The 25,566-nt window shown below is 39.9% G+C and overlaps 1 protein-coding gene across 1 annotated transcript in view; it reads right to left on the bottom strand.

Moving 5' to 3' along the window:
- Nucleotides 1-274: 274 nt before the first annotated feature.
- Nucleotides 275-25,566, bottom strand: part of NFXL1 (nuclear transcription factor, X-box binding like 1) — a 92,130-nt gene continuing 66,838 nt past the window's right edge. The window contains exons 17-22 of the mRNA XM_024211701.1: nt 24,546-24,712; nt 20,171-20,240; nt 13,412-13,516; nt 11,577-11,663; nt 7,824-7,877; nt 275-1,361 (exon numbers count right to left, since the gene is read on the bottom strand). Coding sequence (XP_024067469.1) covers nt 1,188-1,361; nt 7,824-7,877; nt 11,577-11,663; nt 13,412-13,516; nt 20,171-20,240; nt 24,546-24,712 — 657 coding nt within the window. The 3' untranslated portion in view covers nt 275-1,187. The remainder of the gene's footprint in view (nt 1,362-7,823; nt 7,878-11,576; nt 11,664-13,411; nt 13,517-20,170; nt 20,241-24,545; nt 24,713-25,566) is intronic.

Genomic DNA, 25,566 nt, shown 5'->3' with positions numbered 1-25,566 from the left:
AGGAGGATTACTTGGCATAAGTGTTCACAAAAAAATACTGTTTGCTCTCTGGCCTGGAGGAGCAAAGTCCACATTTATGGCATGGATTTGGAGTAAGTCTCTACTTATCACTAAAGGAATATATGAAAGCAGAAAAACAAAGTGGGTTTTTCCTTATACTGTAAAGGAAATTTGTTCAAGAAACAGATGTCACAAGACAGCACAGCTTTGAGAGCTCACTTCACTGTCAAGTGACTTCCCATGTGATCAGCACAAGTCTGCGATTCCATTAGGCTTTTTTTTGAGGCATAGGAAAATTAAGCATTTGAAAAGTAACGATGTCGGACCCACTGTACTGTTTGTGATAGTGCCAGCAAAGTAAATAAATCTTCTGTGAGGAAAGCTGGCATTTCCACTGTGGAAAGTCCAAGTCTTCTAGACCATTTGAAGTTCTATAGCGATAAAATGATGATTAAAGTTGCCGAAGGATGGACCTTCCTATTTTGTTTTGTATGAATTATGATTTATCTAAATCAAAGAATAAAAATACTAACCTTTATTAACAGTGGCAGCTCAAGGCAATCTGCTGCCCTAGGCAACACTTCAGTGCACTGCCTTCACATCACTGAAACGTGACCAGGCCAAATCTGAGAAAGTGGTAGCGCAACCTAGGGTCACACCACCACTCAAATTTGGGCTGACTGTCTCCCATCATCACAGAGAAGCAGCTGGACTAAATCTTCCTTTCTAGGCAGCTGCCCAGAAATTTGCCATACATAGAGCGGCCTCTGCTTATTAAAGTGGCAAAAATACTATGTTGATTTACTGCAAATATGGCTCAATTTAACCTCATTTTACAAATGTCCCGGTATTCGGTACAACTACATTTAAAAAAATCTATGCTTAACATTGCAAAGTGGAGTTAATGAGAAATACAATATATTAAAAACAGAGCTGGTGAAACTGGGCAGGATTGACTGCATGACTACATGCACTGTACAACTTTAAACCATTCTACTTTGAATTTATATTCTTGTGCTGTTGGCTAAAATTTAAAAGCTTCACATGCTTTTTGTTTTTCCCTCATGACATCCATTAAATATACAACTGAACTATGAACATGAAGTTCTATTATATACAGACTAACATTCTAGCAATAAGAGGTACCTAAAGCCCAACAGACGTATATTACAATAGATCAAATTATTTCAGTTGTTGTAAGCCATGAGCCACGCAAGCATCACAACAGCAACTCCACACACTGGCAGTACGATAAAATTCTTATATTTTTGCCACAACGATTGCTCAACTTCTACTTCATCCTTTCTTCTCTTGTTTTTTCGTCGTCCTTTTAACCTGTTCTCAAAAGCCTCTAGTTCAGCCTAGGTAGGACAGAAAACAAATATTTGACATGTTTTCAGCATTAAAAACTTGGAAATAATACATTTATATTTTAAATGTCAATTTATGACGACAAGTTAGTGGCTTACGAAATAGATCTATATACGATGTGTGTGGGGGTGGGGGTGGGTAGGGGGGTTGGTAGCACCACCTACTATTCAGATTGCCCCAAACTTCCCCTTTTAAGAACTTGTCAGTTGCTTATAATATAGCTAAACTTTTACATACCAGATGTCTGCCTCATTGAGGTTTTTTTTTTGGGGGGGGGGGGGGGGAGAAGAGGAAGAGGGGAAGGGGAATTTAAGCCAAAACTGTTCAGTCATTTCAGGGAAAGGAAAAATACATGTCCAGATTAAAGAATTCTTGAGACCTCTTCTTTGAACAGCTCTGGAGCAGACCTGACATTTTACAGGGGGTGACCTTTGTGCCTTTTGCCATCTCTGTAAAAGAACGCTCAAATTTCCCCAAGTTATAAATTTGAAAAAAAGATCCTTTGGGAAAAAACACAATCACGGTTCACACATGCTCAGTAGAGACTTTCCAGATGTTAATAGCTAAAAGTCACTGAAGACTCCATCCTCGCTGAGCACACGCAAGCCTCTCGTAGCTCCTAGTGCTGACCAGACTGCACGTGCACCATCCCCACAAAGCAACTGAGCATACTTTGGACCAGGCAGACACAGGTGAAGCCAGACGTTCCCTGTAATGGCTGCTCCAGGCCATGGTGGAGCTGGGCACCTGAACTGACAGCAGGAGGTCAGTCTCTCCTCTGTTCTCAGTGACCCCGTTCCTGGCACCCCAGCAGCACAGAGGAGGACCAGCTGATTTGAATGCAAAGGGGACAAAAGCCAGACAGGGGGAAGGAAAGGAGCGTACTGGAACAAGGAATCTGAAACTGGAACTGGTTGGGCAAGGAAATTAGGACTAAGAGCCAGTGAGGCAAATGGGCAATGGGGTGGGGAGATAGTGAGATTAGAGCGGGAGCTCAGAAAGAGAAGGGAGACCAGGATTCAGATGCAGTGTGTGTGGAAGGAGGGGTGGGGGGGAGAGAACGGGAAAGCTCTGACAATGACCTGGATGTGGGAGAAGAACTGGGACTGGTTGGGCAAAGAGACTGGGACAAGGAGCCATAAAGGGGGTGAGGGGAAAGAGAGAGATTGGACGAGGAGCCTGGGGAGAGAGACTAGGTTTATGAGCCAGTGGGAGGGCAGACACACATCAGACAAGGAACAGGAAGGGGAAGCGAAACCGGGATTCAGACAGCAAGGCCAGAGGGGGAGACTAGCATTGGTTAGGCAAGGAGACTGGGAGGAGATGCCTGAAGAATGGAGATTGGGAATGTGTAGGAAATGACAACAGGGCTGGGACAAAGAGGGAAGAGGTAGGGAAGAGACAGGCCTAAGACAGGTTAGGTGAGAATGTGGGCAAGAAGGGGTCACACTTGGGATGACTGGACAGAAGAGTTTGTGCCCACCAAGGACACTCCCATCTAGAGCCTGGAATAGAACATTCCTTTGCTGTCAGCAAATATCTGAGAAACCCACTGGCAAAGTGTGTCATCCTCCTCTGCAGCTGGTCCACAGAGGATGACAATCTACTACTGCTAAGAGTTACTCCCTTAGCTTAAGTGACAGAGATATGTGTGGTGGATCTACAGGTTCCAATCCAGCAAATGTCCCACATGGAAGTCAATATGATGCCACATGTTGGAATGTGTTTTTTTCAGATAGGTTTTTAAAAAAACCTACAAAATTACACACAAAATTTATGTTTAAAGAACATTAAGGTGGCAAAGTCAAGCACTCAAAAGTTAGGAAATGCCAGAATTAGATTGCCGGTGGAAATCTGAATGTGGACCCCTTGTGCATATGCAGCATGAGACAATATTTAATTACATGACCACATACTATTTTTTCCCCCACAGGACCCTGGCCTCATTCAGTGCACAGGATGAAGCTGCTCTAGGTAAAAATCAGGGTTGTGTAGCAAAGGAGGCTGTTGTCTGTTGGGCCCCAGTCTCATTTTTTGCAGAGGCTGAAGGATGTGTATTGAATGAGATGGGGGTTGCAGGAACAGAAAGGAGGGTTTCACGGTTAAGAGCAATTGAATGCTACCCTGGAGAATTGGATTCTATCCCTGCCTCTGCCACAGAATCCCTATGTGAGGCTAGTCAAGTCCCTTAAACAAAAACTTTTTAGTTTTTCCACACGTGGCTACTAACTCCATTCCTCATTTTCTAGGTGTCCAATCTGATCTGATTCCCTGTGGTCTGATTTACAGACATGCTAAGCACTCACAGTTGCAACTTAAGTCATCAGGAGCTGTGGTTTGAACAAGTGCTATATAACGCTAAGTCCTCTGAATAATTGGGTTGTACGTGGCTAAAATGGGGCACCCAAACTTAGTGGAAACTTTTGACATTACTCTCTGTGCCTTGATTTCCCAATATGTATGGGTACAGAGCCACCCCCTCACCTACCAACGTGGACCAAAGGGCTGTACACTTTGTAGCTTCTCCAGGCTGAGCTCATTGCCCTCTATCTCCCCCCTCCCCCCACAAGGTCTCTGTGCACAACCCTCCCATCACCCTCTATTCCAGGGATACCCTGAAACCCCCACCTCCACATTGCAGGACCTGTGCACCCCCCTTCCCCTCTCCAGCATATGCAGAGGCTTTGTGCACCCTCCATGTCCCTCTTCCCCCACACTACTGTCACCCATTTCCCTCCCATGCCAGGGAGCAGGTGTGCCATTATTCTTCCCATGCCCTCACCCCCTCCATTACAGGGTGTCTGTGTCCTCCCCAGCCCCGCCCCACCTGTCAGGGGTTTCATGTGATTCCCATTGCCCTCATGCCAGGGTTCCAGTTCCCATCCTCCCACCATGCCAGGGGTTATACACACTTGCCCTTTCCCTCCTGCCCCTGCACAATTCTTATTTATTTTATTTCTGGGAGATAAATCATTCACGCTGTCAAGTGTATTGGGAGGATGGGCAGAGCAGAGATGGGGTATTATTATGCTGGAAAGTGTTAATGGGTTCTATAGCAAGGATTCACAAACTTTTTGTTGCCATGACCCCATTTTAATGAAGTATTTCCTGCCAGGACCCTAGACAGCATGGAAGACACTATTCTGAAGAGCAAAATGGCATCCTCAGCCCATTGCGGCCTCGCATGTGCTGTACACTGAGGTCACGCTGATCCCTATTGTGTGGAGGACACCTTTTTCCTCCACACAATGTGACCTTGTACATATGGTGCATATGAGGTCATGCTTCATCCACTGTGATCTCACATTAACCATACACGCAAGGTCATGTTGTGCAGAGCAAAATGACATCTTCCATACATTAGGGTTCGCTGAGACCCCATTTGCTAATGGCCTGACCCTATTTGGGGCTGCGCTCCACAGTTTGGGAACTGCTGCTCTGTAGACAACTGCAGACCTGCATGAAGCTGCTGGGCCTGCTAACCAGATGCCAAAGGCGCCATGTGTCCCCTATTTCCCCCTTCCAGTTTTCCTCACACATATACAAAAACCCAATAGAATCCTGCCCATTGATGCCTAAAATATTCCCATAAATTTTGCGATTTAGTGGCTGTTATGTTCAGAAGTTATCATGTTACTGGGGCATTTCTCTGAGTTGAGTGTGAAGACTTGTCTACACATGAAAATTAATTCAGAAAAAGGCAGTGTGTGAATTTAAAGCAGATTTGCTATTCCTGATTAATTCTTGGGGTGGGGGGATGCGCTAATTCCAGAGGCAGAGTGACTTGTTTATATATTAGAATTGGAAAAGGTACAGAGAAGAGCAAAAAAAAAAAAAAAAAAAAAAAAAGATAAAGGGTAGGAACCAGCTTCCATATAAAGAGAGATTAAAAAGACTGGAACTTGGAAAAGAGATGACTAAGAAGTCTATATAAATCATGACTAGTGTTGAGTTAGGAAGTGTTATTTACTCCTTCATATAACGCAAGAACCAGGGGTCACCCAATGAAATTAATAGGCAACAGGTTTAAAAACAAACAAAAGGAAGTACTTCACACAACACACAATCAATGTGAGGAACTCGTTTCCAGGGGATATGGTAAAGGCCAAAATTATAGGGGTGTTCAAAAAAAGAACTAGATAAGTTCATAGAGGATAGGTCATCAACGGTTATTAGCCAGGATGGGCAGAGATGGTGTCTCTCGCCTGTGTTGCCAGAAGCTGGAAGTGGATGATAGGGGATGGATCACTCAATGACTCCCTGTTTTGTTCATTCCCTCTGATGCATCTGGCATTGGCCACTGTCGGAAGACAGGATAGTCGGCTAAATGGACCATTGGTCTGACCCAGTATGGCCATTCTTATGTTTCAAATTAGCTTAATCAGAATGATGGTGTCCATGCATGGAGTTAATCAGGAATAGCTATTCTGGAATAACTCCCTGTGTAGCCAAGCCCTTAGACCTCACTTTGCTTAGCCAATTAATATTTATGAAGCACTGTGATTCTATAGTGATAGGCACCATAGAAAAGCCCACAAGGAAATTAATAATTTTATTGTCAGAGCTGGGTTTGACTAACGCACAGTAAATAAAGCCTACAGCCAAATGAGCAATGAGGTTAAAACAAAATATTGAATAGCAGCTGATTAAGTGAGCTCTATTCATCCTGTGTACTAAATGAGACCGGGATCCTGTAGAAAAAAATAGTATGTGATCATGTAATTAAAAACGGAATCATAATGCACACACATGGGGGACAAAGTAAGGTTGCATGAGCAACTATAAAACCTAACTTTTTAGGGCTTGACTTTCCACCCTTTCTAAAATGTTTTTTAAATCTTTTTTTTGCATACATAAAAACAAATTTAATTACCTCTCATCAGCAGGGTTTGAACCCTGAACCTCCAACACTGCAGCAAAAGACTACCACCACTTGCGCTACAGAACTAAATACATTAACTGACAGCTGCAGAAGTCTTAACGCAGAATGAGGGGTGGACAGCTGGATCTACAGGGTTGGGCAGCCCAGCCTGGCATTGCCCCCACGTGGGGGAAGAGAGCACTGAGAAACTCTGGCCCCATGTGGTGCCTTTGTGTTTGGAGTGGGAAGGAAGATGGGTTGCTAGATCCTGGTGCTGGATCTAAGGGTGGTCCTATGGTGAGAGCAGGGAACCTGACCAGGCTCTTCCCCACTCCACTGGGAAGATGGGGGATCCTCCCCATGTGATGTCCTTAAAGGGGCTTGGGCACTGGGGCCATGTGTTGTACACAGAGCAGCTCTCTCCCGCCCCGTCTCACCGCTGCTACAGTACAATCTGCTGCGGCCACTATTTTGGCATCAGCCCAACCTTAGAATTTTTTTGTTCAGTTATCTTGGAAGGCTACCAAAATTTTCCTGGGGTATGCAAACAAGAGAAGAGAAATTGCAATTTTAAACAATTTCTAGCTCCAAAAGCGTGAGCAAGGTTTCGTGGAAGAAAGAAAAGGCACTTCTACAGCCTGAGTGCTATCAAGCCTGCTGCAAAATAATGGAAGTGTGAGAAGTTCTCAAAGAATAGGTTGCAAGAATATTTTATAAGAGTTAAGAGGGGTTGCTACATCAAACATAGGCATTTATTTTAATAAAATATATACTTTTACCTTGTCAGAAAGAGAAAGCACAAACAGGCGATGTTTTATTGTACTACAAGGTCCCTAAGAAAATTGCAGCCTCTATTTAAATGCTTACAGGGTTTGTTTCTGCAACCAAAACTACATTTTCCCAAAGTTTATTTTTCATATTTTATAAAAGTTTGGCAAAATGTAAAAGAGCAATTACATGCAAAAATACTAATTTAATACAATATTTAAGATATTTTAACTCATGAAACACGAATCACGAGTTAATCATTTATACATGATTTTGCACATACTTATACATTTTTGGTGATGTGAGAGAACACTTTGGCTCTTACTATTATAAGTCACTCATAACATAGGCCTGAGTTCTTTGGGCCAGAATCCTTAGCTGGTGTGAAAAATCTTGGCCCTTAGCATCTGAAGACAATGTACTACAAACCTTTAGCTATGCATAAATTAACAGATTTACCAAGAGAACTAAGGCTATGTCTACACTACAGATTATGTTGGCATAATTTATGTAACCCAGGGGTGTGAATAAATCCCCCCCCCCCCCCACCCCCCGGAGCGATGTAAGTTACACTGACATAAGTGCCAGTGTGGACAGCACTATGTTGGTGGGAGAGCTTTTTCTCCCAGCATAGCTTCTGCCACTCACAGGGGCTGGAGCAGTTAAGCCGATGGGAGAGCTCTCTCGCCCCCCCCCCCCCCCCCCATCGGCTTAGAGTGGCTACATTGGAGAGCTTACAGTGGAGCAGCTGTAAACTCTCTAGTGTAGCTATGCCCTAAGACTTAGGGAGAGGTGCTGGGGTCAGAGGAAGAAGGGTTGGTACCTGTTGCCTTCGCTTTTCTTCTTCAATAGCAGCTTTGGCTTCTGCCTCTTTTATCTGTTCAAACACATACAAAATAATGGGTAACTGACATTGTAAGATACTGATTATAGTATAAATTCTGTTTTCTTATTTCTCATAGGATCCTTTTGGCTTTTTACAGAACGAGCCATTATAAAAATACTAAAAAAGTGTAAACTTCCTTCTAGGTGAGCTTCTAATCTACTACTTAGATTATAAGACACTCAGGGCAGAAATTGCATTGTCATATATATTTGGGAAGTATCTAGCACATAGTGGGTGCCTTTGGCTTATAAATAATAGTGGCATGCTGTGACAATTTGGGAATCTGTCTGTACAAATTATTAATTGTGTTTGATACTGGGGGCTTTGTATGTATCTGTGTCAGACTGCAAATTCCATTTTCAATGTGCAGCCTTTTGCCTTCTCTATTACTTGTTTGCCTCCATGCTGGACTGAAAATTCCAAAGCATGTAGGTCCCCTACAGGAGGTAGGGGGCCCTGCCCAGTTCCCCCCACTCCCATGGGAAGGGTAAGCTAGTAAGAGGCATTGTGATTAGGATGTTCGTTGTCTTCTAAATGATCAAATGAAAGAGAAATGATGTTAGACTCTGGCAAAGTGTGCTAAATACTTTACAACTATCACGTTGCCCCCTGAGAGAGTTCACTGATAAAGCAGAAGGCTCAAACCTTGAGATGGGATTCTGCGAGAGGGTGTCTAAGTACAGGGGAGTCCAAATGGTCAGCAATGAACCTAAAGGGGCTAGGCAGCTGAAAGGCAGGTTTCAATTCTCAGGATGGTGACATAAAGGATCAGCACCTTGTAGAGTGCCTACGGACCTCGAGATTGGGGCAGTGACTGGACTCTGTTCAGGCCTGGAGGCTTAAAACATCTGGGGATCCAGTGACCCAGAGGCTTGGACTCCCTTCACAGCAGTCTGGTGGGTGGCCAGCAGGGGCACTCAACCAGATCTGACACATGCAACATTCAGCAGCTCTAAGTTCCTCAAAGATGTATTGAGTTTCCTGTTATACATACACTTCTGGAACAGCATTTCTCAGAATACTATAATGTAACAGTGAACTAGCAGCAAGTAGGAAAAATAAAATATTAAGTATATATAAAATGAGACTAATGCAAAGTCAGGCTTTAGCTTTAGCTCTTGGCAGTGTTTCTTGAAAGCAACAGCATGTCTAGATCTTTAATATTTTTAGCTATTGTATTACTCTGATAAAGTTACATTCAAAATCTGGTTAATAACCTGAAAGCAAGCACCATCTAGATCCCAATATTAACTTGAATAGATATTTCAATTATTATTTGCTTGCATTCTGAGAGTGACAATGTGTAAACGTTGTCCACACAGACACGTCCCTGTCCCAAATAGCTCATAATCCAAGAAGAAATGTTGAAGACAAAGTGGAACTCTCAGAAATTCACACTATATAGTACATCATGTACATGTTCATCACTGATGGCAATTTAATAAGCAGCCCAATAACCGTTGTAGATTTTCACGTGGCCTTTTAAACTGTTGAGGCATGAAGCTTAAAAAGCTACAAAAATGGCTTACAGAATTAAGAACTGCAATAGACAAAATGCAAAGTGAAATTAATTTTAAAAAAGAAAGACTTGATTGGAAAATGTTTTTCAACCACATATACTTGTACCCAAAAAATGTGGCGTAAGTGTACACATACCAAGTATCTGATATTTTACTGCCACCTACTGGTAAGGCATCAGCTCCGAAAGATGAGTTAGCCATCCATGATACAACACAGCTAACCGTCTGAACGAGAGCAGCAGAAAGACTGTTTCAAAATAGACTAATGTGGTTGATTTTGAACCGGGGGAGAGGATTAACCAAAATGATCAGTGTATGTTCCACTGAGAAAATGAGGAAGAGTAGATAGAAAAAAATTTCTAAAAATAAGAATGTGCATTAAAAGAAATCTCAAACTACTCAGCAGTGCACATTCATTAGGCACTATTATACTGGCTTGTACAGGTAAAACGTCAGTGATTTCTGGAACCTGATGTTCACCTTGTAACAGTGCAAGATTATTTCTTTTGTAAATGTCTGCAGTCCTAATCAAAATGCTGCTCAGTCTTGATGTGCTGCTCTGAACTGTAATTATGTGGAGTGTACATAATAGGAGTTAATTCTATTTGTCATTATCAAGCCTTCACGTGTTCCAGAATGTTGCCTAATAATAAGCACTTGTAGAACACTTTTGAACTTCAAAGCACAGACCACCACTCAATTCTGAGGCAAGTACTCAGTTATCCCATGCCCAACAAGTCTGTGGCACCGTATGCAGTGAAACCTGGGAGTGCTTGGCTACTAGTTTTATATGTCCTATGCACTAGACAGTTCTTCCTTGCGGATTACAACAAGATTGCAAAAAACAGCAGAGGGTGTACAGCCAATTTATGCTGTTACTTGCTAGTGATTAATTTTGAATCTGAAAATCTCAGTTCTTAAACAGAAAAAGTCTACTCCGAGACTGTTGAAATGACTCGTAAGATAACCGAAGTATTTTTCAGCTAGGCCACGAACATAAGTGACCAGATCGCTTGTTGCCATCTGATAGCTGTTCACCTGCTAGTGAATTAGTGGTTTCAGTCCAGTCTCTAGTGAATATGTCCCCACATCACTAAAATTACAATCACAAATTGTGGTCTTAGCAAAGGCGCCAAGGACTGAACAAACAAATTCTCCTATTCCTAGTGACTGATTTTCTAAAGCAAGGTGGAGGCATATAGATAGCATGAGAACGCTGGTATTACAACTACATGTGAGGACAAAGGATGTCAGTCTCCTTAAAAGTTGCAGTCACACTGGCAATTTATATAGAGACATTTTAATTGTAAAGCACCTTTTGCTAACGAGACTTGTTCAAAATCCTTCATTATACAGAGAATGGGCCAAATTCATCTGTAATTTACACTCATATAAATCCAGAATAATTCCATTGACTTTAGAGTTGTTCCAGATTAAGGTCAGAATAAATGAGATCCTAGTTTAGCCCAATATATTTTCCACTAGCTATTGAGAAAGTTCTATGATTTCCCAAATAGAGCTATTCTAACTAATTGCAACAGGGTATACAGAAATCCACCATATGGCTACCTTGCACTGCTTTGGCCATTCATAGTTTGAGTTAAATTCATTCTCTGACATGACTGGAAATCAGTGGTAACATGTCTTGAGCAAGCGATGTTCCTGGGGGACAGTGCAGAGGTGCCCCAGAATCAGAACTGAATAACTATATAGTTCGAGGATTTCAAGGGCATGTCCAGTTCCCATTCCACAAAAATACAAAACCTTCCCCTAACAATAGTATAAAAACGGGTCCTCCACAAGGTCAACTGTGTACAGACTGAAGCATTTTTCACTCCCCTCAAAGGCTTTGCCATAGTAGGGCACCATTTAGCCCATGAGACAGGCGGAGACACATGAGAAAAAGTTACCGGAGTATTATTCTAGCATAACATAAGTATAAGTTAGTGAACTTTTGGATTAAGTATTAGCACTCTGTCTACAAATAATATAAAGAACTATTTTTCCACATTTAACCAGAACCAACAGTCTGAAGCAGCAGCTGTTAAACATGTACATTTGATTTGATTACATGATATTTCTTGCTGGTATTGTCTTGGAAAATAAATCTGTATTCATTTCTTGTTTCTGAAGCAGTGAGAATATATTATAACCACAAGAGAGACATTACCTCAGATGCTTTCCGTTTCATTTCCTTACACAACGTGTCACATTCTAGTGAAACCTGGCCTTCTTGTACCTTGCTGCATTGTAATTCCTGTAGGTATGGAAAAAAAAACCTTCAAATTTAAAAATTACTTCTCTACATAAAGTATAGAGTTTATTAATTTTCAACATAAAAGATACGACAGATTTCTATTTGATAAAACATGCCCCAAATAATGTGTTTTATAAAATGGAAAAAAAAGCTAATTATAGACAGAACATTTTCAAGTCTATAATTTTATTTTTGTAATTCAGTGAAGATCAAAGTATCAATACAATTAATACCATGCAATGTGGGTTTTTTAATTAGTTGTGTTTATATTTCACCATTTTCATTGTGCCCTCCACCCCTCACAGACTCAGAGGTGGGTGGGGGCCTTTGTCTGGGCCAGCAAGGAAAAGAAAATCCTTGGCCCTTTTAAAGAATCACATCCTTAAGTGTAATGCAACTAGCAGCTTGAACATTCAGGTATAGACTGGGGTGTGAAAGAATTTACTCCATTTGAGAGCAGAGCTAGCCCTCTCACAATTTGACACTACAATCTTGGTGTCATGGGTACACTCTGGGCTAGCATCAGAGACTTATTGGGTTGTTTATTGAGCAGCACACTTTGCAACAGGGTATCAGACTACCAGAAACCGTAGCAGGTTCTAGCTAGGCTATTGGAGGAGTGAAATCTACCAGGGCTAATAAAGAGACAGAAGGGCAGATTCAGATGGGGCCTTTGGCATTTAGGGGTGTGCAATGGGTTAGGAGAGAGATTTGACAATCTGAATCTCAGAGTGTCAAAGAAACCAATTAAGGGGTGACAAGTTAAGTCATTATACTTAGGGAGTGTTGGGAGGCTGGGATTTGGCCAACCAAAGCAGTATAAACTTGTTGTGCATGGAGGCTGCTGGTGCCAGGATGGTCTTCCCTCACTGGAAAAGAAATTACCTCAGAAAAGAAAGTTTCAGTTCATGGTGATGCCAAAGTAGTATTTTTGAGGTTCTCCTACTGAACTGGGATCCCATTCATTCAGGAATAGGAGCCAAATTGGGTATCTCTCTATCAATGGTGGCATCCAAATGTAGAAACGGGTATGGAGACCCATCAGGGAGGCTATTCAGTGCACTGTATGCACTAAACACTTCCTATTTATTCTTTCCTTCACAAGAGTTGGTGATGGGATGTTTGGGCACAACACTGTATTTGACCCATAGGTAGGTGGCCAGTTCCTGCTGGAAGTTCACTGCTGGGCCTCAGTGGTGAGGCAGTTCTGAGTTGGTCTGGGTGGAGGGGCATGCCCTGTTGCCAGCAGATGCCCTTTTATGTCTGTTGGCTAGGGAAGGGCCACATGAATGGATCAGTCTATTAATGATGATGCCACCATATTTGCATTCAGCTTTACACAGAAACTTAGCTGTGCCAATGGATTTTTTATGTAATTAAATATACACTTTCCTGATCTCTGGTCAGAAAAATTTACTTTGTTTCTTTTATCTGAAATAGTTTTGAGTGAGACTTATCATATACTAGTCTCCCAGTGGAGTTATAAAAATCCAAGTGTATTTGAAACAATTCATTGCAATATTACAATATTTGTAGGTTACAGAACAATTTTACATCTTCAACGAATCCTTTGATACTAAGGGCAAGATCCTCAGCTGACATAAGTGTTATAGCTTAATTAAAGTAATTGGATCTACTGTATACCAACTATTTACTCCAGTGACGATCCTGCCCTATGGATGCAGAGATAAAAACAAAAAAGGAAGTTTACAGCTACAATTCTCTCAAAATTACAGCATGGAATTTACCTTTTTCATTCTCTTGCATGGACATCTGAGTTTAACCTTCTGGTTGCAATTTTGAGGACAATCACCCGAATGGCAAATCTCTTTACATCGATGACCACAGGACAACTGAGAAACAAAGAGACCGATTCTCTGCAACTGGACTATAAAATGTTTCTATTTCAAACACAGCATTTAAACAGAAGTAAAGCCAGGAAAGCCCAATTAATGTATCAGTTTCCCACTCATGCAGTAACTAACTACATGAAGCTGGGAATGGGCGACAGGGGATGGATCACTTGATGATCACCTGTTCTGTTCATTACCTCTGGGGCATCTGGCATTGGTCACTGTCAGAAGACAGGATACTGGGCTAGATGGACCTTTGGTCTGACCCAGTCTGGCCATTCTTATGTTCTTAACTTGTTCATTAATATTTGCTTTTTATTTTGTTCACAGCATTTTTTAGTTCCTATTACTAGAAACTATGCAACATGCAAAGTATGATTTTTCTTTATGAACTTCATTTTCACAGTTTGATTGAAAAGAAGAAAAAAAAAGATCCAGTTATTTTAAATACAACTTTTCAGTAAGTACAATATCCCCTTTAAAATGATACACACAACAATATACAACTCCAGCCATGTGTATTTTGGAGGGAATAAGGTTTGGAAGAAGGGGAAAAGGAGGGAAAGAAAAAAGTTAGAAGCTGTTGCTCTGCATTCCATACCTTCAAGTTATACTTCAAATGGGCGAGAACAAAAACAGAAGGAAATGGAAGTTTCTACTATGACATATTTTGTACATGCTTTGAACCATAAACTGTACTATAAGGAAGCCAGATACACTACATCAAGGGTTTTTTTTAGCCTCCTTTCAAATTCAGAAAATCTTAAGTGTGTGACTTTGAAGGACTATCCCATTTCTTGTCTTAGGGATATGGGGACTACAAACTTTTTTCCTATTATAAGTAGAAATCGTTTAAATAAGACTACAAAAACACAATTCAACTGCCTTTTTTTTTTTTAATATTTTTATTATCCTACATGACAGACATTTTTTAATGTTACCTATGCCTGTTCTTGTAGGTGCTCATTGAAGATTTCACTAATTTCTTACAACAGCATGGTGATTGTAATGAATTTAGGGATGCACCAAACCCTATGCTAGATATAAAACACGAGAGGACAGAGAAATTTTTCATTTAAGGTAAAGAACTTAGCTTCACATATCCCTTTAAATGTATATGTAAATACTTTTTTCACCCTCAACTGCTAAACATGTTTTCAATAACCTAAGCTGCTACTTAAAGGTAGCACATTTGATTAGGTGATTTATAAAAGAACTTTAATTCCCAAAACTGTTCAAAAATTGTATCTGGAGATGCTCGTAGTTTAAAGTAAACTTTCAGCTGTAGTCAAGCGATTTAATACACTCTGGAAAATGTCATAAGAGCCACAATTATTTTAATATTTAGGATGTGTGTTTTTCACATTTACTGGTAACTGGACGTTTATAACATATTACATGAATAAATCCACAAGAATAGAACATTGCGTACTATTATAAAATAACTCAAATGAAGTATATTATAAGTTAGTAAATTCAGATTCATGGACTTAAAAGACGTACTGATTAACTGATTTAACCAAAGAGTCCATAGATACAGAGTACATGCTTCAATCACAGAATTTGCATGATCTTTAGATAGAAAGTTTGTTCACATACCTGCTCCTACTAGGTCTCAGACAAAATTTCTTTGTGCAAGTATGTAGCCCTAGCAATGTCGGTCATTATACTATTAATGTACCTATCTTTTTGAATGGAGTACAGTTGACATTATGCAACAGTGTTTGACTGTGTTTACCTGCTGGTGACCATAAAATTAGTCTTTTACAGGTTCTGACAAAAAGTTTCCTTGCACTGCTCAGCAGTGCAAGAGTCTCAAGGAAGAGCAGAAGGAACTGTGTTTGCCTCCAAGACAGAGAAATAAAATGTCAAAATATATCTAACAATAAACATTGCATGGCACAGCAATATTTTTAGCCCTATACTGCAGCTCTTACTCACATGAATAGTTCTGAAGTGAGTGAGATTACACACAAGTGCTACAGGACCAAGCTCCAAGGCCTACAATGTTTTTTCTTAAAGTCTCCCACTGTTGCACTGCCACCAGTGTAACCTCATGGTGGGACTGCTAGCGTAGACCACCTGCTTGCATTTTAATCAACATGAGCCAGGTTAGATAACACAGTGGTAAAAAACCCTGTGCCTTCAATTTAAATTAGATCCCACTGTTGCTGCCGCCAAATTAGATCACTACTGGTGCAACTGTGGGAAATTAAGCTTTTTTTTTTTTTTTTTTTTTTTTTTTTTAATAGTGTATATACTCAGATCAAACAAGAATGCAATGTCTGCATTCCATTAGCTCCCTTTTACACTATGCAAATCACACTCCCAGTAGTCCATAGCAACTAGACCAAATGCTGCACCTATCTGACTAGGTAGTTGATAGATGCCAAACATTTTAAAGGAAAATCCTTTATTTAAAAACAAAACCCAAAACCAAATAAACCAAAAGCTACAAGTATGAAAACACAAAATTCCAAAACTTCTTTCATCTGGGTACCGAGTTCAAATCCTGTTTTCAGCTTCATAAGGAGTGGAAGAAGGGCTACTGCAGTTTGCTGCCTTAGCAGAGAGTGAGGCCATATCACCAGTGCGCTCGCCCATGGATTAGCAAACAAATCCAGATACTTGGAACTGAGGTGATCATTTTGGCTGGCTGATTCAAAAATTTTTCCTCAAGTGCATGATCTAACTATACTATGCATAGGTCAAGGTGGAGAGTGGGAGGAAGCAGCTGGTTGTTTTCCACAGGATCAGAGCACCTGAACTGTCAGAGCTGGATGAAGGGATTTTTTAAAAACAAACAAAAAGGGATAGAATTTATCTATTGTATATTATACTAAAAATAAAGAAGATAAAGAAACTAGAGATAGAAAAGAACTAGTCCATCATGTACATATCCCTGTCAGGGTCCCTCTGTGTATGCAAATCAATAGTAATCTGACAAACAAACAGTTACCATTTTTGGGTGTTCACTGGTTTCCATAGTTCTAAGTGAACAGATGTCTGTCTCTTAAAAAACAAAACCACCACTCCTGAATGGCACTCTTTTTGGCAGCCTCAGAGGCAAAGTACAAATGGAAACAAAGATATTCTTCCTTTCAACCCTAGTTGTAGGCCCTCAAGTTTAATGTTAAAGATCCATTAAGCAGGGCTATGTGGGAAAGCTTACATTCCTCCTGCCATGCCTTGTTGTGTGTGGCCTTTATCCCCAGGACATTCTTTCACAAGTACTGCATTCACTTTTTAAAAAATTTACAGCAAGCCACCTAAACTGTCAATATTTTATGTTAAGACTCCAGTAATTAAATTATAGGAGAAATTTTACAGCTGTGCATCAGCAGGTAAAAGTTTGAGCTACATCTCTACCCCGATATAACACGATCAGATATAACATGAATTCGGATATAACACGGTAAAGCAGCGCTCTGGGGGGCTGCGCACTCCGGTGGATCAAAGCAAGTTTGATATAACGCGGTTTCACCTATAACGCGGTAAGATTTTTTGGCTCCCGAGGACAGCGTTATATCGAGGTAGAGGTGTACTACAGGTTTTCAAGTATGACTTTTACCTTTGCAGTGTTGGAACATTAAAATAAACTATGCCAAATCACAGGTCACGTATTGCTATTAAATTGAAAACCAGTCTCCTTTGTAATAGTAAACTTTGATTACAGAGAACATAAGTACAATGAGTGATATGTTTAAGCAAAGATTAATATGAACATACGAACTTGGAAAAGTTTCTAAATTGCGAACATTTCCCCTTTAGAATTGTCCTAAACATTTACAAATGTGTTCTGCATAAGAATTTGAGTAGTCATTACTGATATATAATTTCCTTCCTCAGGATATTTGGTTTTACTGCCAAATAAAAAAAAAGCACTTTAAAAATGTTTTAACTTTACTAGCATCTCTGGCAAATCAAAGCCTTTGCTATTCCCTAAAGCAGAAAGGACATCTGAAATAAAAGTACCACTTGTATCAGACTATGGAAGTCCTCTGAGTGGTTTTGTACAACCGTAGCCAAAACACAACTATGAAACTTGGCAAAACTTCTACAGTTACTGTTATATCTTGTAAGCCACCAGTCTACGTAATTAAGGGTCTTTCACAATTCCCAACAGTAATATCAGACTTCCAATTTAAATATTGCATGATACTGTCTATTACAAATTGCATCAATTCTCAAGTAAAAAAAAACAGTAGTGCCTAAAGGCTACGACTTAAGAAATAAAACTTATTACATTTTAGAGAAGTAAATTTTTATTACTCTGGACTTTGGTGGAGGTTTTGTTACAGAGCAATGTGCAACAACAAGCAACAAGGTCACTAGGCATTTCCACACTAACACGGGGCCAGTCACTGGCACTTATATGAGGATTTGCTCTCACAATAAAAAGGAAAAATACATTTGGATAAAACAAAACAAAATCAATTTAACATGGCATTGATTAACTTTTTGAGTTTGTCACAACAGTGTGCGAATTCATGGTGCAATGGTATTAATTACATATTATGGAGGCATTGTTTGCAGCACCATTGTTAAGGTTGAACTGAGTTTCAAACTCTCCTTCAAAGAATCTTTCCATTTACCATTGGCCTTTTTTGTATACCTAAACCATTCAGCTCCCACTATCCATATCAACATTCTAACCTGTGGCCTATTAAAATTTCTGGTCTCTGAAAGATTTCTCTGCCATATTCAGTAGTAGATGGATTTGCTTTATATTGTCAGTCTCTGATTTTCAAATTTACCTAAAATTCCTCTAATGGCTTTTGTGCTTGTCCAGGTCCTACTTCCATATATTAGAATATTTTCAACTTGGTTCTTAAAAAAACCAAACTATTTGGCAGACCTACTTTCAAAGCCTCCCACAATGTGCAGTCCTATCAATATCTCCTAATCTTTGAACAAGTCACTTAACCCTTGCCACAAGGGGGCCACAATTAGCTTGGTCTTTTCAGACTGCAAAAGGTAAATACACCTCTACCCTGATAGAACGCTGTCCTCGGGAGCCAAAAAATCTTACAGGTGAAACCGTGTTATATCAAACTTGCTTTGATCCGCCGGAGCACGCAGCCCCACTCCCCCAGAGCACTGCTTTACCGTGTTATATCCAAATTTGTGTTATATCGGGTCATGTTATATCGGGGTAGAGGTGTATGTTCTGAGCCTGTTGCTTTATATTTTGCATCTGTTTTACATATTCATATTTCCTTTAAGGTAGCAAGAGCTGCAGAAAGGTTCTCTGGAAAATGGTAAGATATGACAGAGTGATAGGAGTAAAAACAGACTAAGTTTTATTCAACTCCCATTTAAGTCAATGGCAGTCTTAATTAACTTTGCAGATTTGTGGCCTTATCCAGTTCCAGTGAAGTAGACTGGACTAATCCAAGAAAGTTCTTAAAACAAAAAGAGCAATTTTAAACTGGATCCTAAAATACGTGGGGCACCCACTAGAACTTTTAAGGTTGCAAGTTATGTGGTCTTGCTTCTTTCTGTGGGTCTTGCTTCTTTTTGTGTGTGCAGCTGGGTCATTAAAGTCAGAGAAGTGAGTTACAATAGTCAAGATGAGATATGGAAGAGGTTTCAGAAGAGGTGGAGCTGAGGCACTGGATTATTCAGTAAATGTGGCAGACAGGTACATTAGCAGACAGGAGAAGGAAATTCCAGAACAAAGGACTCCAAGATTACAGAAGAGGCAAATGAAAACTGAGTTAAGGGGGTAGATGGAGGGGATAAAATTGTGTTTGAGAATGCTCCTCTTGCCCCCAAAAAGCACTTTCAGATACCTAGCTGAAGGAAATTGTGATAAATCTACTTACAGTATTTACTTGTTCAAGATAAAGAGAGGCTGAACAAGAAAGAGCCATTAAAAGGCGCACACACATGGGCTGAAAGCAGCACAGGGAAGGAAGGAAGGAAGAGGAAAAAGAATTCTGAGCCTGGAAGGCTGGTTATGTGTTTCTTGTGAGCCTGGAAATGTTGGATGGGAGGATTCAGAACTGTGGAGAGGTTCAGCGGGAAGAGTGGGATTCTCAGTCGGGGGTTATATATAGGTGTATCGTGTTTCTGAATAGGCTTGTTTGACAGAAGCTGAGGGAATTTGGAGTTTGAGCTGGCAGGGTTGTATGAAAGGAAATTGAGTTAACTGATGAATGAAGATTTGAGTGAACTGGGGGGTGTATGTAGGAGACAAAGGGAGTTTGTGGGGCAGAGGTAGATTGGAGAGGGACAGCCTGAGGCTAGGAGAAAACAGTGAAGGGTTGGTAGAGGGATAAATATTGTCCTCCCGCCTCCCTCCACACACTACCCTTTAATGTAAAAATGTGTCCCAGTTTTTCACTCTCAAGTGGGGAAAAGATTGCCCCTTCTTCTTACTCAACCTCTCCTCCTATCTCCCAACGGCTTCTCTGTAATCTCCCTGACTGCAGTATCCCTCTTTCTCATCTTGAAAATCCTACCTGCAGTTGGGAAGGGAAGGAAGAAATTGCTACTTGTAGCCCCTCCAGTTAATTTGGCACTAGCCTAAGAATAAAGATATGATAACCCAGAGAGAGGTGGTGGACAGAAAACAGAAAAGAATAAATTGCTTCCTGGGAATGCCAAAGAAGAATCAAAAGGAAGCATTAATTTACCAATACAGCTTACCTCTTTTGGACACTGATTTTTGCAGGAACTGAGAAGATCCTTTTCTTTTAAGTCAGCACAAGTTATTTTTCTATTAAAAGAGAGAAAATGCTTAACAAAAGGCCAAATTAAAACTAATTCAATCCAGTACAGTCATGAACACAATTATATATTTTTGCACAGCAAAGAGAAATAGTTCAGCTGCCTGCATACTGTACACCAGAGAAACTGTCCCAAATAAAAATTCTTTAAGATCAATTGACTTTCTGGACAACTCAGATCACCACTACCATTGTGCTGGCAATTTAAAAATGCAAACAGCTTCTTCACTGTCAAAGCTTAAAGCAATTGTTGACGCAGCTGACTGGGAACATTAAAATTTAAAGTGGGAAGTGTTAATAAAAACATGGAATTGTTCAAAGATATCCTATTGGATACCCAAAACATCCCGGTTTGGCAGAGATGAAAAAAAGCCATCTTGGTTAAAAGGATACGTGGAAACAATGACACACACATGAAGCTAAAGGAATCAATGAAACATCAATGTCTAAGAAAGCTAAAGGCATTTTTTAAACATATTAAGTATCAGAAACGCTCTAGTCAGGTCTAGGTCTACCACTAGATATAGATGGTGGAACAGTAGATGTTGATGTAGAAAAGGCAGAAATGTTTATAGATGTTTTTGCTCTACACTTGGAATGAAGCAGGAGAATGTATCCATCCAATAGGGTGTTGTGGATGGAACAGAAAGTTTACCATCTGTAACAAAGAATAATGTGAGGTAGCATTTGTTAAAATGAAACATTTTCAAAATCAACAGGCCCAGATAACTTACACCCGAGAGTTTTAAAGGAACTAGTGGAGAAGCTCTCTGAACTGCTAGTTAATTTTTTAACAAATCTTGGCAAACTGGGGCAATTACAAAGGAACGAAGGACTGCCAATGTAGTTCCAATATTTAAAAAGGGCAAAGAAGGATAACCCAAGGAACTACTGACTGGTTAGCCTGATGCTGATACCAAGTAAAATAATGTAATGCTTTTTGGGGATTCTATTAACAAAGAATTAGAGGCTAAAAATATAATTAATGCCAGTTAGCATGGTTTCATACAAGGTATTTTTCAGAATTTTTTTTTGTAAACCACCTTTGGCCATAGGCTTGGTTGATATAGGCAGCTGTGTTGATACAGTGTATCTGGATTTCTCCAAGGCATCTGACTTAGTACCACATGACATTTTGATAAAAAATTTGCACTGTAGGGAATTAACAGGATACGCATTAGATGGATTAAAAACTAGCTCAGAGGGGTCCACCAGGGATTGATTCTTGGTACAACACTAATATTTTAATCAACAATCTAGATGATACAAAATCTTTGCTGATATTTGAAGATGACACAAAGATTGGTGGGGTAGCACATAATAGGTCACCTTTAGAGGAATCTGAATTGCTTGATTAAATGATCACAATCCAACAAAATGGGTTTTAATACAGCCAAATGCCAATTAATATATCTTGGGAACCAAGAACGCAGGTTATACCTACAGGATAGAAGATTGCCTTGGAAAGCAGTAACTCAGAGAAGGACTTAGGGACATCATAGATAAATTGCCTCAAAATGATGTTTCAGTATAAGGTTATGGCAAAAAAAGGGATAATGCAATTTTTAGCTGGATAAAAAAGGGAATATCAATTAGACGTTGAAAAGTGATCTTGCCTCTGTACAAAGCATTGGTAAAACCAACATCAAAACTGAACATAATATCAAGACGACATGGAGACACTGGAGAGAGTTCAAAGAAGGGGCCACAAAAATGATCCAGGGGGTTGAAAACAAACCTTATAATGCGAGGTTTAAAGAGCTCATCTCACTATCAACTGGTGTCTTTAAAATGAGATTAGATATAGTTTTAAAAGTTATGTTCAATTCAGCTTCTGGGAAAAATTCTGCAGCTTGTGTGCATGCACCTGGGCTGGGTGGTCATGGTGATCTCCTTCTATCCTTGGCGTCTGAAACTGTGGGTTCCCTGTTCATCCCATTCCTTCCTGGGCCACAGAACAGGATTATCTGCATTGCCCTCATCATAACTAACACCTGCAACTCTGCATTAATGTAATCACTATAATCAAATCTCACGCTTCGGCTGGTCACTTACAGGGATCAGGAAAGATTCCCCCCTCCCCCAATGCACAATTGGATAGATTTATTCTTCATTTCCCCCTCCACCCAGTTTTCCTCTGAAGCATCAAAGACTGGCCATAGCTGGAGACGGGACACTAGACATGCCAAATCAGTGATCTGAGGCAGTACAGAGAATCTGTTGTAAGTGCCTTGCTGGTGTGTCTTGCTCACCAGCTTCTAGTTATACTGATCACCAGATTTGTGGTTGAGAAGGAATTTTCCCCCAGGTCAGACTGGCAGGTAGCTTGGAGGGTTTTCATCTTCCTCTGCAGAATAAGGTGTAATTCACCTGCCAGGATCATCCAATATTTTTAAAACAGCTGGCTGAGGAGTTTACTGGAACATTATTGCTGATTTTCAATAATGCTTGGGGGAAAAAAGCCTATGTGCCAATATTTAAAAAGAGTAAATGGAATGACACAGTTAGTTAGTTACAGCCCCATCAGCCTGACATCGATCCCACACAAAATAATGGAATGGCTGACATAGGACTCAATTACTAAAGAATTAGAGGGTAACATTATTAACCATCAGCAAAAGTTTATAGAAAATAGATCCTGTCAAATTAACAACAAGTTTGGTTGATAAAGTAACTAGTATTAATGTAACAGACTTCTGTAAGGCATTTGACTTGGATCACAAGACATTTTGATTAAAAATAGCCGAGAATATAAAAACAACTAGGCACACATTAAATGACTTGAGAACTGGTTAACTGATAGGTCTCAAGGTGTAACTGTAAATGGGAAATTATCAGTGAGTGGATATGTTTCCAGGGCGGTCCATAAGAACGTAAGAATGGCCATACTGGGTCAGACCAAAGGTCCATCTAGCCCAGTATCCTGTCTTCTGACAGTGGCCAGTGCCAGGTGCACGAGAGGGAATGAACAGTGATCCATCCCGTCGCTCATTCTGAGCTTCTGGCAAACAGAGACTAGGGACACCATTCCCACAGGGATTGGTTCTTGGCCCCACACTATTTAACATTTTTATCAATGACAGAGAAAAAAATAATCAAAATAATTATTGATAAAGTTTGCAGATGACAAAGATTGGGGTATTAGTAAATAATAATGAAGAGGACAGGTCACTGATAGAAAGCAATCCAGATGGCTAAACTGTGCACAAGCAAACAGTGTGTGTTTTAATGCAGCCTCATATAAAAATCATATCTAGGAACAAAGAATACAAGGCAATACTAACAGGACAGGGGATGCTAACCTGGGAAACAGTAACTGAACAAAACCTGGGAGGCTATGGTAGATAATCAGCTGAACCCACGCGCAATTCCAGTGCAATGCTGTCACCTAAAGGCTTATGCAATCCTTGGATGTACAACAGGAAACATCAAGAGTAGAGAGGATATATTTGTAGACACAAATTATAGACACAAAAGCTAGATAGTAATCCACAAAAATGTTGATAAATAGGAGATGGTTCATGGAAGAGCCACAAGAATGATTAAAGGATTGAAAAACATGCTTTATAGTGATTGTTAAACTAAATAGATTGAGCTTCTGGAAACTAAGAGAAGGTTATTATGTGACTTGATCACAGCTTATAAGTACCTATCATGGGGAACAAAAATTTGATAAGGGGATCTTCAATCTAGGAGTGAAACATATAACAAGATCCAGTGACTGGAAGTTGGAGACACAAATTCGGACTAGGAATAAGGCACACATTTTTAACAACGAGGATAATTAACAATTTGAACAATCTGCGATGGACATGATGAATTCTCCACAACTGGCAATTTTTTAAAATCAATACTGGATATTTTTCTAAAATATAAGCTCTAGTTTAAACGGTAATTCGAGGAAGTTCTATAACCTGTATTATAGACTATAATCTATGAATTACAGCGTTTTAATTGAAAAGATCTTTACAGAACCCAGTAAGTTTGTGTACTACATGCATTCTAAAACTACCCAGGAGAATAAAGTCCATTTCTGGCATGTTACCAAAAATTCAACTACATCCAGAAACCAATTATGCTCTTAACACTGTTACTAGCAATAGTGAATCAGATCTGAATGGACAGAAAAACAGATGGAGATTTTTTTAGAGCTGCTTTTTCTGAGCCATCATCAATTGCGTAATCTTCAAATAAAAAGTTAAAAGACCCGACCAAGAGATACATTTTAAATGCCTCCTTCCAAGTAGTCATATTTCTTTAAGATTTGAATTCAAGCTTCCCCTTTATCTACTTACATGCATTCAATATACAGGTTTGTGAGTTTGCAGTGACACTTTATTTTAAGCATTTGGACACATGGTGGACATTGGTCAGGATGACAGGGCAAAATGCACGAGTGAGGGCAGCCTGGTGGTCGCGGTTTGGTACACGCCTCCTCACACTGAGAACATTCTGGACTAGCCTAATAAAACAATACAAGAAAAATTATTGAACCGAACAGTTGTTTTGCTAACTGATCATTTTAGTGAAAAAAAATCTATGAAGAACAAAGCTCCCTTTTTACAATGAGATGTCTAGTAAACTAAATACTAAAATATGTTTTTAATAGAATGGAAGGAATGCCTGCAGTCAGCAGGCAAAGAGAGAGGCTCCTACTTTCCCTCCCAGACATAAAGAGGACCACTTAAGGTTAATACTTTGAAAAACTGCCACTCAGCACTACTATATTAAGTTTGCATGGTTAAAAGTAGTTAGTCAGGAAATGCCAAAGACAGAATATACAAAACTTTAACTTTGCACCCCCAGTGTATATTCATCATGATGCGGTAATCTTATAACATACTACTTCTGAAATACATTATTTTTTCTACAACAGCTTTAAAATATACTTGCACTAATGTAAGTTTCATAATGGTCCAAAAACTACTGATTTAGTACCACGTTTTGAGGGCTGCTGAATACTGCCTCAGCTATGTACAAGTTACAAAGTCTACAAGAGCCGTGGTCTTATTCTCAGCCCTAGTCAACAAGGCAGATCACGTACAGACTTCGCCATTCTTTAGATGCTCATTTAGCCCTTGATTGTGCTATCAGATCCACATGGATGAGCAGACCTGACTGCACAGATGGGGCCTTAATGAGCATAGCAAAATATTTCTACACATGATCACACTCCAGTTCATAAGTCAGCCAAATTAAAGAATTTCCTAAAGAATCAGGTTGTGCATTGCTTCTCCAGGAAGACTAACTCCATGATGTTTTGACTGCAGAGCTGTTCAAAATAAGGTAATAAGATTTTTTTATTCATTCATTCAA

This window comes from Terrapene carolina, unplaced genomic scaffold, assembly GCF_002925995.2.
Source record: "Terrapene carolina triunguis isolate 2854851 unplaced genomic scaffold, T_m_triunguis-2.0 Scaffold66, whole genome shotgun sequence".
NCBI classification, from domain to species: domain Eukaryota; kingdom Metazoa; phylum Chordata; order Testudines; family Emydidae; genus Terrapene; species Terrapene triunguis.
The sequence above is the reverse complement of the archived record's forward strand: the minus strand, read 5'-3'. Positions and strand labels throughout refer to the sequence as shown.